Source organism: Typopeltis vanoorti, chromosome 26, assembly GCF_054136105.1.
Source record: "Typopeltis vanoorti isolate ZY-2024b chromosome 26, IOZ_Tvanoo_1.0, whole genome shotgun sequence".
Taxonomy (NCBI): Eukaryota; Metazoa; Arthropoda; class Arachnida; order Uropygi; family Thelyphonidae; genus Typopeltis; species Typopeltis vanoorti.
Window position 1 is genome coordinate 13,024,099 of NC_143574.1, and position 17,946 is coordinate 13,042,044.

Sequence of the window (17,946 nt, forward strand, 5' to 3'; positions counted from 1 at the left end):
GAAAGGGCCACTACCCAGACTGGTTTCGACCTTTATTGAGGTCTTGTCAGTGGGAGCCAGACCCATAAGTGGTGATACTAAGGTAGAAGCAATCGAGAGGTCATATTTACTTATACGAGTTGCCAAAAGGTGTACCACCTTATTATTAAATTACTCTGGATTTAGAGAAAGATGTTAATAATAATAAGGTGGCACACCTTTTGGCAACTTAATGAGAGCTTGGTCCACCTTTACTATGAGTTGCTTACACTTGGATAAAGGATTAAACTAAATTTATTATAGTCTAACCAAGTAGAAAATAAACTTCCAACATCTTTCTCTAAATTCAGAGTAATTTAATAATAAGGTGGTACACCTTTTGGCAACTTGCATAAGTAAATATGACCTCTCCATTGCTTCTGCCTTAGCATCACCACTGATGGGACCTCAATAAAGGTTGAAACCTGTCTGGGTAGTGGCTCTTCTCTTAATGCATAGCATTATACATGTCCGCAAGGAGATGTGCTTTGCATTATGGGGGATACTGAGACAAGGAGTGATGAGAGCTTGGTCCACCTTTACTATGAGTTGCCTCAGTCCTGAAAATACTTCAGGTGCAAACTTTGTTTGCTTACACTTGGATAAAGGATTAAACTAAATTTATTATAGTCTAACCAAGTGGAAAATAAACTTCCAAATAACTTAAAGTTAATTTGCTGATTTTTAAATTAAATCTTACCCAATAGGATCAACCACTCCAGATCTTCCTTAGTTTCTGCTATAAGAGTTGTATCATCTGCATATCTTAAATTATTTATTTTTCAGCCACCAATCTTAATTCCGGCTTGGATTTTGTCTAAGTTAGCCATTATCATAATGTATTCACTATAAATGTCAAAAAGATAGGCTGACAGTATACAACCCCGTTGAACCCCTTTTTTCTACTCAAACACACTGTTTCTCCAAAGACCGTTTTTACTGGCACTTTTTGGTTGTCATACAGCTCTCTTATCAAGAAAATTAGATGCTCAGTTATTTCCATTGATCTCATTACAGTCCACAGTCTGTTGTGATGCACACAATCACATCTTTCTCATAATCAACAAAACAGGTGAATACTTCCTTCTGAAATTCTTTTGTTCTTTCCGTAATCGATCTCATGTTTGCTATCTGGTCTCTAGTTTCTCTACCTCTCCTAAAGCTTGCCTGTTCAAAAGATTCAGACACAAATAAACATTAAAATATATGGTGATCGTCTATAAAGATGGACTGCTGTCATTTGAAACTATTGTGGACTTAATGTTATTGTTGGTTACATGTGTGCAGTCATCATAGCTGAATTGCAGCAGAATAACAATCTGATAAGCTGTAACTGAGATTTAATTAATGTGGTCAGAATTGATCATTATTTCCGTGGATTCTAGCATTTTTTTTTTTTTTAGTCTCATCATAGCATTAGTGCATGATTGGACAGAGCTATTTTTATGTATTCTTTGATTTGTCTGTAATGATGTGCAGAAAATTCACTGAAAACAATCATCAAAAGACAATTTACCAAATGACAATTAATTGAACAGCAGTTAACTGAAAAGCAATTCCTAGAAAGGCAGTTCCTCAAAACAACAATTATCTGTTGTTCACTAAAACACAGTTTATTGAAGGGCAAATCATTGAAACTGTAAATCAGTGAATGAAACTTCAAACATTTTACCAGAAAAAGAATTATAAAATAATTTCATGGAAATAGTTAAGTTTTAACAGCTCATAAGTACAGTTCAGTGTTATTGTCGAAAAATTCTAAATTATTGCATGCTATCATTGTGTAGTCTTCTGTGGCTTGAGAACATATTAGAAATGTTTTTTGCCATTCTTATTCCACATGAACCAAATGGCAAAGAATAATTCTTATTGATCACTACTAGTTTCATGAAAATTCTTGCATTTCACATTATCAGGAGAAATACACAAATAAGCTAAAAAGATTTTAACAGGTTCTTTCAATTGTTTGCTATCTAGTATTGTGATCTGCTGCGAACTACTGGTAAATGTGTACATGTCATGTTGAATTAGAGACTAGACTTGATGTAGAATCATCCCTTGTTTTGAGTTGCATTGTTGAGGATATTTAATTATTTCAGTTGATTTCTCGAATGCTCTTGAGAAAAAATTGTAATCTATGTTGAGCATTTAGACTTGCTGCCACAATAATTTCAATTTCAATAATTTATAGTTCCGTTTTATTATTGAAAAATTCTAAATTATCAGATGCAATTAACTTAGAAAGAAAGAACAATTTGAAGGAAGAAAAGGGCAGATATGTTACTTGAACATTCAGCTATGGTTTTGGGGGGGGGGTGTTAGCAGCCTATTGTTTCAGAGTATAGTTTATTTTCAAAACTGTTCACAAGAGAATTAAAAATGTATTTCACTTTAGGAACATGTACTTAATTTTAGTGTCAAACAGTAGTTAAATACAGCTACTTCAAAAAATGCTACATAATATGTTCATCATTGAAGAACAGATGGAGCTGGATGAGAGACAAGCTACATTTAAATGGATTTGGTGTAAGCCAGTTGGAAAAACTGTTGAAGGAAGAGAGAGAGAGTGAGAGTAAGTAATGATTGAAGTGAAGGAAAGCCTGAGGAAATCAAGGTGATGCAAAAGAGCAGGAAAGTAGGGTAAGAGAGCTTGTGAATGGACAGATGAGTGGCATGATGAAAAGAATGAGAGAGAGAGAACACAGGGCAGACAAGGAAATGAGCTGAGCCGTTGTGGACAGGAAGATACTGTGTGGGATGCAGAAGGGGATGTGTAAATGTGCAAGAAAGGGTTGAGATGACCAAGGATGTGGAGGCAACATTTAGGTCTGAGAAAAGGTGTAATTCCTCTCTATCTGTGATGATAGAAAGGAATTGAGGGGAGCGGGGGTATGGAGGAATCATATACGAGAAGTGGGGTTGGTAGGACTTGTTATAGAACCAGAAATGAGCTAGTATTTATGTATGTTTACGAATATCAGAAGTATTCAAACTAAGGGACATGAAAGTTTAGCATTGATAGAGTTCATTTGCCCTAATATTGTTAGAATAAGTGAGAAGTGGTTGGATGAGGATGACATCCTGAGAGGAATAGAGATGGAGGGATGTGATGTTTACATCCATCCTCCCAAGCTTGGGAGATAGGGTTTTCTGTTGCCAGGTCTAGTTTTGTTTGTAGATAGTATCCTTGTATACAAAATAACCTGAATTTATACAATGTTTTAAAAGTGTCATGACTGCAATGCAGTCCAAAGATAATCACAAAGAGTTCTTTCAGCATGTTGCAAGTAAAAGGAAGAGTGTTTATGGCAGAATGATTGTCAGTGGTAGGGAGATCATCGAATCAGGTGAAATAGTAGTAGAATTACTAAGTGAAAACACTTTGCAAGAGTATATCATCCAGGTGGAGATACTGTAGTAATGAGAGAGAGACAAAGGGTTATATGGAAACCGAGGTAAATGAACTGGAAGTGCATAGCATATTATATTACAGAACCTTTGATGTAAATTGAGCTATGGGAGATCGTATACCAGCTCAAGTTTTATGAGAAGGTGCTAATGAATGAGCAGTGCCGTTGACCATGTTATTTAATCTTCTAAGTCAGCTCTGGGTTAGTCTCAAAGGAATGGAAAGAGGGGAGGGGGAATATCAGGAGTCACTGTCTAATAGCAAAATATAGGAATTGATAGACAATAGGGGGACAACATAGTTTTGTGATAAGGTAGGTCATGCCTCAGTTAACTTGCTCACATTTTAATAATATAGTGACAGCTGAATTGGATAAAGGTGGTTGGACTTTGCAAATCTTTCGACAGGATACTGCACGGAATTCCAATTAATAGATTACAGCACATAGGAATGGATATAAAGTTAGTGAAGTGGATAAGAGGATGGTTAATGGAGAGATGCCAGACTGTAGTATATTTAGAAGTAGATTCCAGTAGAAGGCCTGTGACTAGTCACATGCCACAGGGCTCTGTTCTTGGGTCACTACTATTTGATTTGCACATTAATGATATAGGAAAGGATCTGGGAGGAACTATTCAGTTGTTTGCTGATGATGCAAAATTGAGTAGAGAGCAATAGTTAATACAGATGTTAAAATTTTGCAGGATGATTTGGATAGACTGGCAGTATGGGCAAAGGAGAATGGATGTCGGTTTAATGTAACATTTTGGGGCAAAAAGATTACCAGCTGTGTACCATATTGATGAAGCCAGGGATTTGGGGGTGTTAGTGGATGAGGAGCTAAAGTTTTGACGGCATATTGCGAAAAGTGGTTAAATGCAGCTAATAGGATTACTTCTGAAGAATACTGCGATGAGCAGAGACAAGCAGGTTATGATACCTCTTTATCGAGCCTTGGTAAGATTCCATCTTGACTACTGCCACACAGATCTGATCACCTAGGTTTCTTGGCACTGAGGAGGAGTTGGAGAGGATCCAGAGGCGAGTGACCAAGATGGTAACACTTCTATGGAATGAACCTTATGATAACAGGCTGAAGATTAATGGGTTACAGATATGATTGAGATAAACTGAAGGGTTTTTAAAGATTAATAGAGAAGAAATTTTTCAGAACAGGTCTAGTGGTGGGAGGACTAAGCAAGAGTGTAGTTAGCAGGGATGTAAGGACTTGATTTTTTTGCTTGGAGAGTTGTGAATGAGTGTAATAGGTTGCTAGAGTCTGTGGTGGGTGCCACGATTGTGAATGAATTCAAAACAAAGTATGATAGTTACTATGAGAATATTGGATAGTGCATGATGTTTAGGACTTCCCTTGATGAGTCTAAGGACTCCATGGAGTAGCCCATAATATATATTTTTTCTGTGTGTGTGTGTGTGTGTGTGTGTGTGTGTGTGTATCATCCATGAAATGTAACCTATTATGCTTATATTATCACAAGTGATCTAAGAGAGACCAAACCTGGAACTTTTTTTTTGTGCCACTTAAGGCTTCCCAATAATCATGCTGGTCTCACATTTGGCATGAACTAAACACTTAAGGCACTTAAGGTGATATATATTCCATTATTATTTATATGATTACTTTTACCAGAAAATCATCCTGAGATAAATGTTATTTTCTAACTCCCAGCAATGAAATCTTAATTTTTGTGATGTGTTTTCATTACACCTGCCTGTTAATTCCATTAAAAAAAAAAAAAAAAAAAAGTAAAATTTTTTTATCTTTACTTGAAGTGCTTCATTTTTTTCCTCTGCTTTTAAGCACCTTCATATTTTTATTGTGTAACAAAATATATGAGTTAATAAGAAAATCTGCTGTCTACAACAGGCAGTTTGAATTCCACTGCAGGCATAGAATATTTGTGAATGTCATTAGGTAGTAGATCATCTTTAGCATGAGACTGCCACACTGCTTATTTGAAACCTTGAAGTGGCTTGAAAAGATTAATGCTTGGTGGTCTCTACAGCAGGGGTTCTGAATTATCTAACCCATCATTCATCCTTGGTAATAATACTAATGTTAAAGAGTCCAGTCAAAATAGCACAACCACGCCTTTATTTAATAGTCTGGTATTTCACCCTGTCAGGTATCACTGTGAAAATAGCATAAGCACTGGAGAGGTAGTCTACTCTACTCAACTTTGTTTGAAGTTGCTGTTCAACGTGGGCATGGAATACAATCTGATGGACTTCAAAAAAGCACGATTATAGGACAGTGTTTTCCAAAGTGTGGTATATGTATTATATGGGTACATTAAAGATGTTTAAGGGATACAAGGTGTTCTTATTTAAATTTTGATTACTCTTTAAGATTTTTGTTGCCTAGTTATTACATATAAATGCAGGATTATTCCCCAATTTTTCAGTAACTAAAAATTTCTAAAGGAAGTTTTAAAAAAATGCATCCCTTGGTATGTATCAAAGGACCTCCATTAAGCCATAGATGGGTAAATATCAGAATGGAGAACTGGACAATGAAACTTATTTGTGCTTATGGTCCCACAGAAGTTTCTACCATGGAAGAAATGGAGGAAGTTTTTGCGGAATTAGAGAATTCAGCTGGTGCAATGAAAAAGGCAAAGCTGGTCCTTGTTGGAGACCTAAACAGCAGACATAGAAATGTTTTGAAAAAATTTAGAGAAAAGCTTAGAGCTAATAATAATGGTAAATGCCTGCTAGATTAGTTATTACTAACACCACATTCCAACATAAAAATGTGCACAAATTTACATGGAAAGAGGATGCAAGAAAAAAGAAAAGTCTCATTGACTATGTTATAGTTGATAGCGATGTTTTCCCACTGGTTCAGGACACAAGAACATACAGAGGATTTGAAATAGGGAGTGATCACTATTTAGTTTTGAGCAGGATAAGATTCAGTTTCATATTGAAAAGAAGAGTGTATAAGAAAGTTTTAAAATGAATCAAGGTTGAGCAGCTTTCAGAGGTGAACTGTAGACTGAAATACACAAAAACATAATTGAAGACAAAATGAAAGAGTTTGAAAACAAGAACCAAACCTTGGTGATTCAGTTGCAAATCCTGAAGAAAACATTCATTGATTTAGCCAGAGAGGCATGTTGTGTGGTTGTCTGTAAGGATAGAGAAATCAAAATGATGGACTAAGAGGCAGTGTTGCATCGCTACTTAGCTTATTTTTGGTTCTTATGTGCTGTTTATTCTTATTACTTCCTTGTTAAACTTATCTCTTATTCCCATATATAATCTTCTAATTTTAAGACACACTACACTTATTCCGTTCTTTCTTTAAATCTCCCCCTTTTTAATAAGCAGTCCTATTGGCCTCTCTATAGTTTAACCACATGTAGGTTACTTAGTGTTTGGGACTTTGTCCTTGTGTGGGATGTGACCATTTACACATCATTCTAAAAGAGTCCACCCGATAAGCATTGACAAAATTTATATTATAACTGAACCAGCCAATATTGAGGATAGATGGGACTCTTAGCCAGGATGGCTTTCAGAATGATACACAATAATTAAACTATAATAAATTTTATGTTCAGTACTAATTCTTGCATGCAGTCGTGGCTCGCTTTGTTTAATCATACACGTGGGTTCTTCCCGCTAAGTTTGTCAATGTTTTATGAGCGGCTGTTTGATTTCATATATTAACAATTCATATATCAGGCAGGTACTAAGAAACATGTTTAATAAAATAGTGAATTCATACAAGTAAGCATTATTACTAATTAATCTGAATTATTATTAAATAGGATCCTTGGTTCAATACTAATATACAAAGCATATAAATAAACTTGCATAGACCACCATTATAAATATCTTAACATTATCTCATTGATATCTAACACACCTTTTTACATTCACGTGGTCATTGGTTATATCATTCTACACATTTACTATTAATTCCTGCAAAATAAACATGGCCTTGTTAGGCAGATAATTCTCAAACAAATGGGCCAGGGCCCAGTTGTAGATAGTTCTTAAAGTTCCATAAAATTAGTCCACTTCACAAACTTTCTTAGGGTAACACACTCTTAACTGGAAATCACAATATAAAAGTCTACTTTATTGTTGACTTATTGATGCTATGTCTTTACATAGCATCAATACGTCTCTGTATTGATGCTATGTCTTTCTTCTTGCCTTGGCTGGTCATCAAGGCTTCTTCACTTTGCTTTTCGTCTGATCAATTTCGATCAACTATATGGTTAGAACCTCGGCAGGAAAGGGGATATGGCTCGGGAGCATAGCCAGAATGGACGGCATCTGCTTGGTTCCTCCGTCGCATGACATCGCACAGCTATCCTAGTCTCAGGAGGTAGCTAGGCCGTTCTCAAACGTTGCGACAGATGAACCAATGCTTTCCACGGCCAGCCAGGAACTTCTCCATCAGAGCGGACTGGACGCTACGTCCGAGAGAGGTCAGGAAACAGGAACCCCAAAAAAAGCATCGAGTGGGGTTTGCTTGCCCTTTTTGTTTTCGTTCTCTTCTCGGTGTTTCTCGGCTATCGCGATACCCGCCAACGCGGTCACGTGGGTTTACTTCCAGCTCCCTCTACAACATCGCACGTGCACATGTTGTGTTCTTCTTGGAAGGTGCTTTAGTTTCTCTTTTCCCCTTTTTGGTATGCATAGCACAGGATGGTTAAAGGTGGCCCTTGAACTCTGGCTCACAGGCTTTGCTACTTTATAATACATAAAATGGGGTTCTAAAATAGAATTAACAGCTTTATTTAATTCTTATATCTGACCCACATGCATTACAGGTTAGGTCTTACAAACATTTTTATACAATTTTGTACAATTTCTCGCTCTAATTTTGATTTATATACATAAAGTTATCTTTCTAATCTATCGCGAACATGCCACATTCTCTGCCAATGTTTAATTAAAGTTGTGTCCTGAATAATTCGTGTTAAAACATTTCTTAGTTTATTCAGGACACAACAGCAGTAAAGGAAAAGAAAGCATATCAAAAGTTCCTGGCAAGTAAGTTATCTTGTGCTCTTAGAGAATACAGATAAAAATGTAAGAAAGCAAAGCACTGTGTAAAACTAGCTAAACAAAAATCATGGGAAGACTTTAGTAAGAACATAGAAAATAAATATCAGGAAGGCGGCAAAATATGGGCTATTGAAAAAGTTCAGAAATGGAGGAAAGAATACTGTAAAAGGAATTAAAGATGATAAAGGTGACATGAAAACTGAAGATAAAGATATTCTAGATGTCTGGAGTAATTACTTTGAAAGAGTGCTACATGAAATAAGCAGTGTTAGCATGATGGTAGAAACTCCGAACAGAAATGCAGTCAGGAATACATATCCATGCTTGAAGTAGAATAAGTCATCACAAACCTGAAATGTGGAAAGGCAGCTGGAGTAGATGAAATTCGGACAGAAAAGCTCAAATATATGGAGATTTTATGGTGGCTGCATTGCATCATTCAGAACGACTGGTCAGAGGGTCATCCAGGTGATTGGAGCAGAGCTCTCTTAGTACCATTTTATAAAAAGGGAAATAAAACTTAATGCGAGAATTACAGTCACATAAAAAGTCAAATATTTCAGCTATTTAGGCAGAGATTTTAGTGCATATTGCAAATTAAATATGGAAGTGGACAACAGAATAAGCAAAGCTTGTATAGTGAGGAATGAACTGAATACTTATGTGGAATAAGAGAATTTAATGAAAATACTAAAGTAGTTGTATACAAGATAGTTGAAATCAGCTTTAACTTACAGAACTGAGAGCTAGGTTAGAAATAAAACAGTAAATCAAAAACTAGTAATTGCAGTTGCTGGTTTTTGAAAAAATAAGCAAGTGAAGGATGGCATTAATATCAGAATCATATTAAATTAAACTTGCTAAGAAATTATATTCTTGTTTAATCATTTATCCAAGTGTAAGCAAACAAAGTTTGCATGCGAAGTAGCAGTAGCATAGAACTTGTATATAGAATCTATATACAAGTAGCCTAGTCGTGAAGGTACATCATATGCAAAAATTTGTTTACTTACACATGGTTAAATGATTAAACAAGAATATAATTTCCCTGCAAGTTTGTTGTCTAAGTGGAACAACAACTTTCTACAGAATCATTAAAAATGATAGTAGAGAATAGCCCGACATTGTTGGCATTCAGGAATGTGTGAGCACAGCTAATCTTGAGTGGTATAGTCACTTAAATGGAATAGAAGAGGAAAGGTTAGCAATGCAGGTATTTAAAGTTGGGATGGCAAGAAAAAGATAGGAAAATCTTTTTCTTGCCATCAAAATTGTTGATGGGAAGTTAGTAATGATTCAAGCTGTTCATGTAATACTATCATCATATTAATACACTGCTGTCCAAAAGCTAAGGACAAACTGCATTTTTACCTGTATATAAAAAAATTTTCATGACAACAGCCAAATATGGACATAAATTTGTCAGCATACTAATAAATTATATTACACAAAAAATGTGTTAGAAATTTTGTACAAGTGTTAAATTGCAGTACTTTTTGGCAAAAGTTATAAATTTCCTAAAGATATAGTTAAGGAATTAATGTACTGTGCTTACAGAAAACTGTGAATGCAGTTCTCACAACGTTGTACCATGCTCGGTACCAAGTGATTCAGGAATTCTTGAGGCAAACTGGCCCATTCTTCCTTCACAGAGGAATAAGGCTCTGTTTGTTTTCTGGAGGGGAATTTCGAGCAGCAATACATCTCCCTATTGCGCCCCAAATGTGTTCTATGGGTTTGAGATCTGGGGAGTGTGCTGGCCTCTCGATTTGATTAATATCCTCAGTCTCCAGAAGTATCTCCGCTGCTCGTATATGATGTGGTGTGGCATTTGTCATCCATAAAAATGAATTCTTTGCCTACACCACCATAGAACAATCAAACATGACATTTGAATAACTTTGTTAAAATATCATTCACCAGTCATAGTTCCTCTTTCTAGCATTTGTAGCTCGGTGTGTCCATCAAGCATAATGCCTTCCTACATCATGACCTCCAGCATTGCCATATCTATCCCTTATCAGAGGTAAGACTAAAATGACTCTTATTTGTAAAGAGTACATTAGTTCATTTGTTTCTTGTCCAATTTTTATGGATACAACACCACTGAAAATGTGCTCTACGATGAGCTATGGATAAAGGAATGCAAACTACAGGCCTACTTGTCACAGTTTGTCGAGATATCCATGTATCTGTGCTTGAATGGAGCCAACTTTCAAGCTGACCTGCTGCATTGCATTACTTACGTTTTGCTGTTATAACCAAAAATCTGTCTTCATACTTCATGATAGAGTGAGTGACCTCTTAGCAAATCTCTGGAGCATATTCCATTTGTTTGAAATTCTGCCCAGAGCCTGGATACAACACTATGTGAGATTCCATACTCTCTGGCAATATCAGTAATTCTTCAAGCTCTCAATAACTCTTCCCAGTGTAAATCATCTAGGCCAGTGGTTCTCAAACTTTTTTGTCTGGCGGCACACTAAAATCAATAAATAAATTTCACAGCACCCCTAGTATTATTTGCTTTTTATAGAGAGTAAAGTGCCGATTAATTGATTCTGAAAGACTCGTATATATAACCCATAAATAAATTGATGTTACAGATATTAAAGATATGAAGGAAAGCGTGTTTAAAAGAAAACAGATTTTATTTAAACTAAAAAGGAAAAAGGAAAAACATTTGTTTACGATGTCTCTCGTTATAGTTGGAATATGTAACAATAAGAAAAACCTCTACTCACTGAATTTAACGACTTTAATATCGTACTTCATTTATTCTCACTGATGACAAAAGACTCATGATTTTTGTTTAGGGGAAATGATCATGTATAATACTTGTCACATTGAACAGAGAAATACTCAAACAGACAGCAGGACAATTAACCATTCATTAGTTCGTTTTCCCCAGTATTTATGTGCCGTCACATATCTAGTTACTACGACACACGGTGATCTAATGAAATCCCAGGATATAATATAAGAGTGATACAAAAAATGATAATTTTTATATGCGCTTCATCCATTAAAATCAAAATATATAATTTTTTTGTTTTTGATTTAGTTATTTGTGGCAATTGAATATTTTGCTTTTTTCAAATAAACGATTCAAAATTTCACGGCACCCTTGTGGCATACTTGCGGCACCCAGTTTGAGAACCACTGATCTAGACGATGTCTTTGAGACATTACTAGACATCCAAGTTTGCAACTTTATTCCCTCACAAAATGAGCTTCCTTCAAACACAGTTTTCTTAGTGTGCAGCCTTTTGCCTTTTATCCTGTTGAGTGCTACCACGTGACCCCTTTGCATGCAATTCAAATATTTTAATGTGTATCCGCTTTCTATTCAAACTCATCAGTTAGTTATACAAATTGCCACAAGCTGATTAATCTGAATTTGCAGTTGTAATCTTCAGAAATAGTGTTTGTCCTTAGGTTTTGGACACCAGCATATATGTACCCTCAAGGGTACATATCAGTAACATGACTACATGTGGTACTATTATATCAGTAATATGACTATCTATTAAGACTATTACACTTTTTTTTTATAATCTTTGTCAAGTAGCTTTATTTTATCCTCTTACATGTTTCGCCAATCTTTTTCTATTAGCATCCTTAGGGAATACAAACTAGTAAGCTAAAATGAAGGTTACAGACTAGGTTATAACTGATGGTTCTAATTCATACAAAAAATTGGTATTGTGCGTGACAATGTGCGTGTCTCGTTAACGTGATTTATTCTAGAGGTCTGACCTACGTAACTAATACCACATGAGCAAGGTATATTATATACTCCAGAGTACTTGTAGAATGGGTGAGGATCTTTCGGTGATCTTAAAAATTTCCGAATAGTGTTGATTGGTTTGAATGCCACTCGGATCTTATGTGGTTTTAAAAGGTTAGCTAATTTTTTGGAAAGGTTGCTGACAAAAGGAATCATAATTGTACTGATGTATTGGACGTCATCACGTTGTCGATGTGGTATATCAGTAAAGAGAATCTTGTTATCGAGTCTTTTTGGGTAACCATTTAAAGAAAGTTCTCTGGATATTGTGGTTAATTCCGTTAGTAGGTCATCCTTGTCTGTCGTATACTATATAGCTCTTTTCTTGAGCCTATGGATAATGCTAAGCTTCTGAGCTATGTGATGAGCTGAGTTGACAACATGACTATCTATTATTGTTAAAATAGTAGATATCAGAAAGTTAACTTTCTCCATGTTGCTAACTGATATACTTCACAGGGATGTGTTTCTTCCTTTCATTCTTGTGAAAAAAGTTGTTTACTTGCACAAAGACTTGGTACAAAGAAATATTAATGAAAGAATATTAATAGAATAGAATTGAGTTCAACTAGAATAGGTATCACAATTGCTTTTTACCTTGAGAAAAAGCAATTGTGATACCTAAATTATTTTTCAATTTGTGAAGTATCCTCCTTAGGAGAAGAGGGAATGAAGTTTTTGAATGAAGTCTCACTTTTCAGTGCTTCTGTATCCTATATCCCACTTTTCATGTGGCCCACAAATTATAAAAAAAAAAAAAAAAACACAGATAAAAATGTGCTTCAAAAGTTTTGAGATGCCTTTATTTCTATGTCTATATTTACATATAATAGCATACAATGTTTGGGAAAGTTGCAATTAATTTTCATATGCGTATGCTAAGTATAGTATATTTTACGAACTTGCTTTTCTATGGCGGAGTAAAGAAAAGAGAGACTTTTTTTTTTTTAGTGTGGTTCCTTCTTCCTACAAAAGTTTTTTGTAAATCTCCACAGTACATTTGTACTATGAGTGGATTAAGGATTTTTTTTTCTATTTTTATTAATCTTTATGTATTTTTATTTATCTTCATAGATAGCCCAGAAACTCTGCTTTTAGAGATCAAACATGAAACTTTTTCAGCCCTCCATCCAATAAGTGCAGTGGTGGTCTCACACCAGGTGATGAAATTCATCTTCCACCTAAAGGCAGTCACCAACATCCACAGCCTGTTGGTTAGAGAGCAAATACTCTCTAAAATAACTACTCAGCCATATTGCAGTTTATGCCTTAATCTCACAAAATGACTGTGTTTAATTTTAATTTTTTATTTCACTTTTTAAAAAGCTGTTTTTAACATGTCCATACAAACTGGCTTTCTTGTTCCATAAACGAACAATTCTTTCCCACCTTAAAGTTCCCTCCCCCCCACACACCTTTTTATGTGGTTCCTACTCACAGAAGGTTAACATTAGTACTATAACCTTTTAGCATTATTAGTATTGTGTAAATATTCCTTTTTGATTTAATTAAATGGTTTGTGAACAACACTTTGGACTGATTCTGTTGATGCACTATCTCAAAAATTTCAAACCTGCACAAGAATAATCAAGCCATGACTAATTAAAGGTAAAGATTAACATAAACAGGGAATGCTAACAATATCTGCTTTGTCTTTAATTTAAAAATCTTATAATCTTTCACTGAATACATAGTCTAACACTGGCACAGTCATAAAACAAATAAATTTATTTGACTATAAAACATGAGAACATACGATCTAGTAGAAATAAATAAATGCTGGCAGTCAACCATTCATGATATTTCAGAGGTTTAAGTAAAGAACACAAAGACAAAGCAGGGTAGTAGAAATATATAATAGAAATACAAAACATTTAACAATAGGTATTGTGTTAATGGACAGAGTGGGTCTCCTGTGATGAGTCTTTTGACTCCATGGAATACCCACATAAATAATACTTTCCTAAATACACACCCTTTGATTCCTTTCAACTCAAGGGTAGTTAGGGTTTGTGGATACATTTGGTCTTGATATACCATGCCATAAAGCATTCAAGTTAGAAATCTCCTGATTATGATCTTCTTTGACTGAAAATTTCTGTCACTGTCAAATTCACATTTTGTTTTTATTGCTCTCCCAACCATTTAACTTCCTCTCTTTAAATGTCAACATCCTTTAGTCCAACTTTCTTAACAGTGAGATCATCTTCCTCAGAGTTTAATGTTCACAATATCAACTAGCTTTCCTTTTCCAACTGCACAAAGCAAGTAGTTAGAAGTGCCAAGACATTTGCCATCACAAATGACCTTACACAAACCTCAAACACACTACCTCTTCCTTGCTAGTGATGCCTCCATATATACTGTGAAGGTTGTATCTCCCTTAGGTAATTCAGACCACAACCTTATGCTTATCTCTTCTTCCACAGAGCAATGCCCACATTATTATTCACAACCAAGAGTTGTCTGGCTTATATAAGAATGCCAAGTTGGATGACTTCTATGTCTCATTCTCTTGGACCTTCAGCTTAAGCATATGTCAAAAAAGCATTACAAAGTAATCCTAACTAGTATGGAAGCATATATTCCCCATTCTAACCAACCTTGAAATATTGTTCTCATGTTTGGGGTAGTGTGCCCCAAATCTGTCTAAGAAATTTTTGATATACAGAAGAGGACAATCTGCTTAATAGTTGACTCTCTTTCACACACAGACTTTCATCTACTTTTTGATAAGTGCTGTGTTCAGCATTATGCCTTTTCTATAGTTATTTTTGTGGGCATTGTTCCACTGAACTGGTCACTACCATTGCTCCATTTTCTTCTAATCATGTAAGTATTAGAGCAGCCACTGGTCAACACTCATACACTGTAAGGCTCCAAACATACCAAACAAACAAACATAATGTTTAAGAAACATTAATATATTACTTCTTTCTCCTTAATAATGACTTGTCTACACATGGCAGCATTGTGTTATAGGTGTTGTGACGTTTTATGTGCAAGGTTATTAAAAAATAAACAAATAAATAAAATATCTAAATTCTCATCCCCTAAGTAAGCCTGTACTCCAAAGAATGCGCCAAAGCTGTACAAATTTCTTACATGAAAGTCCAAAACAGCTTCAAAAAAATCATCAATTCATCGAAAACTGATTTCAAAAGATCCCAACACATGAAACTTGCATCATATCCAAACAGCAGTCATGCTTTTTGATCTCTTACCAAAGCAATTGGCCGTAACTTTTAACTCAACACCACCTCAGTTATTGCATCATGATTACCCACAGGAAAGCCAAAGGCTTTTCTGTGGGTGATGAGGAAAAGTATGAGTGTCTTGGCTCATACTTGCCCTCAAAATGCATGCATAGTTGATTTTGATAAATGTCCCCCCAACCATTTCAAACACTCAGTGCTCCTCTGACATTTCATCAGGAAAAATTACAGGAGCACTGAGTGTTGAGAAAAAAATTCTGTTCAAATTAGATACAAAAAATTCCCTGATCCTAAAGATTTGTGCTCCAAAGTTGACTCCTGTTACATGTCACCTTTTAATCCCTCTTATTACAGTGATATCTGCCCTACATCTTAAAAATTGTCCATGTATAACCCATTTCTCAGAAATGGGTTGTACGTGGTAGTTTGTTACCACAAATTACCACTCAATCTCTCTCTCTCGCCTCTGTCCTCTCCAACATAATGCAGAAAACCATCATCATCACCCAATTCCTGTGCTACCTTGAAAGTACTCAACTAATAAATAATTGCCAATATCGGTTCTGTCAATGCTGATCAAACAATGCATCTGTCATCCACCTCTGGATAAGTGCTATGGAAAAGTTTGGTGAAATTAGTTACACGATATTTTCAAGGCTTTTGACTGGGTCTGCACAAATAAGTTGGTTACTATCATTTGATTTGTCCCATAATTTCTGCAATTGGATTTCCAGCTTCCTCTATGATTGCACATTGTGCATGATGGTGGACAGTTACCTATCTTCTAATTGCAACTAATGCCAGAGTCCTACAAGGTTCTGTCTTCTGACCCACTTTTTTCCTTCTGTATATCAAACCACCAGTCTAACACACAGTTTTGCTGATGACAGTATACTACATTTCTCCTTCTCACTTGACTAACCTTGCACCACACAAACCACCACAACTTATAGAGCAACCTCAGCAATCCTAAATTCTGATATTAAAACCATTCTTTGATGGGGCTTGGATAGCCTTGTCAATTTCAGTGCCCAAAAAAACACAGTTCTGCCTTATTTCCCTTGTTTGGATTGATGCAATTTGATATAATTACCTTAAAGAATCCAAATATCTGATCACCCAGAGACCTGACAAATGATAGCCAATTTAGAAGAAAGTTGCTAATTAGAAACTAATCACAAAATCTCAATTGTGTTAGACTATCATTAGGAGTACCATCACAAATTGTCTTCAGGTGTTGTTTTTCTCACCATACCAGAATTGTAGAGTCTATAGGAATTCATAGACAAGCACAGCATTCCCACTTTTCCCCATCCTGTCTTACTTATTGTGATATCTTCCTCTTTCTTGGGCTTAAAACTTAAAAGTACCATGAAGGGAAACAGTTTCAAATTGCCATGGGTATACAATCATGGAATACAGTGGCCATTCTCAAACAGGCGTACCAGAGATGTGTTGAATATGGAAAGATTGCTGGAATTACTGCATACAATTGGTGGGGGTAGCAATTGTACTGAAGGATATAACTCAGAGTAACTCATATATGTTAATTATCCCCCCCCCCAAAAAAAAAAAAAAAAAACATTCAGAATTGATGAGATGTTGTTGATCAGCCCTGGTATTGAGTCTTATTTTAAAAAGAATCTTTCAAAATTTTTTCAGTGATTTCCTTCTTAAAGAAATGATTTGAAGTCCAGATCTGAAGATGTGTGCATGTGCACAGGGAAAGTATATTTTTATTTAAAGAAAGCTCTTTTTAATTTCATATGTTTTATTATTTGAACATCACCACAGTTATGTTTCAGTATAAACAACTCCTTATGCATTATATTTAATATAATGCATAAGGAATTAAATTCTTTTATAATTCCATGTTAAAAATGTCCATCAAAAAAAATTTTTTTAAGGTGTGTTTGAACTACACATTTTATGAATATTATTCTCTATCTGATGCATTACAGCTCTGTTATTTCAGTTTTTATGTTTTTTAGGTGGTGTTTATGTTCAGTCTTGCTAACCAGTGCATTTATTGATAGAAAAATAATTTTCTTTGCCAATAGGAATGATGTTTTGGACTCAGATTCCCTTTCATCATTTTATCTAGAAACAGTTCAGACTTGGCACCCTAAGGAATCACATTTGAAAAAAAGTTCATTTTGTAAGTAAAACTTTTAATCATAAAGATGTATATATGAAAATTTTTATACCATGTTTCCAAATCCATGATATACTGTAGAATGGTAAATATCTAAATTCTGTATCATGTACTAAAATCATTTATACTTATTTTATAATATATACTTAATTCAGATAGCTGATAATTTTCATTGCCAAGTGAGAGATTGTCATTTTACTTATTGGAGACTCGAAATGGCTTGAAAACATACTGTTTGGTCTTTAAAGAGTGGGACTTCTAGATTGTAATCCCTATCCCACTCACAGTGTGACAGGTATACAACTTGAAT

At 35.1% G+C, this 17,946-nt stretch overlaps 1 protein-coding gene across 3 annotated transcripts in view; it reads left to right on the plus strand.

Annotated features, from left to right (window-relative positions):
- Window positions 1-17,946, plus strand: part of LOC150092337 (TATA box-binding protein-associated factor RNA polymerase I subunit B-like) — a 161,448-nt gene that overhangs the window by 137,090 nt on the left and 6,412 nt on the right. For all 3 annotated transcript variants that reach the window (XM_090414965.1, XM_090414967.1, XM_090414966.1), the window contains one exon: window positions 17,542-17,639. In XM_090414965.1, coding sequence (XP_090271091.1) covers window positions 17,542-17,639 — 98 coding nt within the window. The remainder of the gene's footprint in view (window positions 1-17,541; window positions 17,640-17,946) is intronic.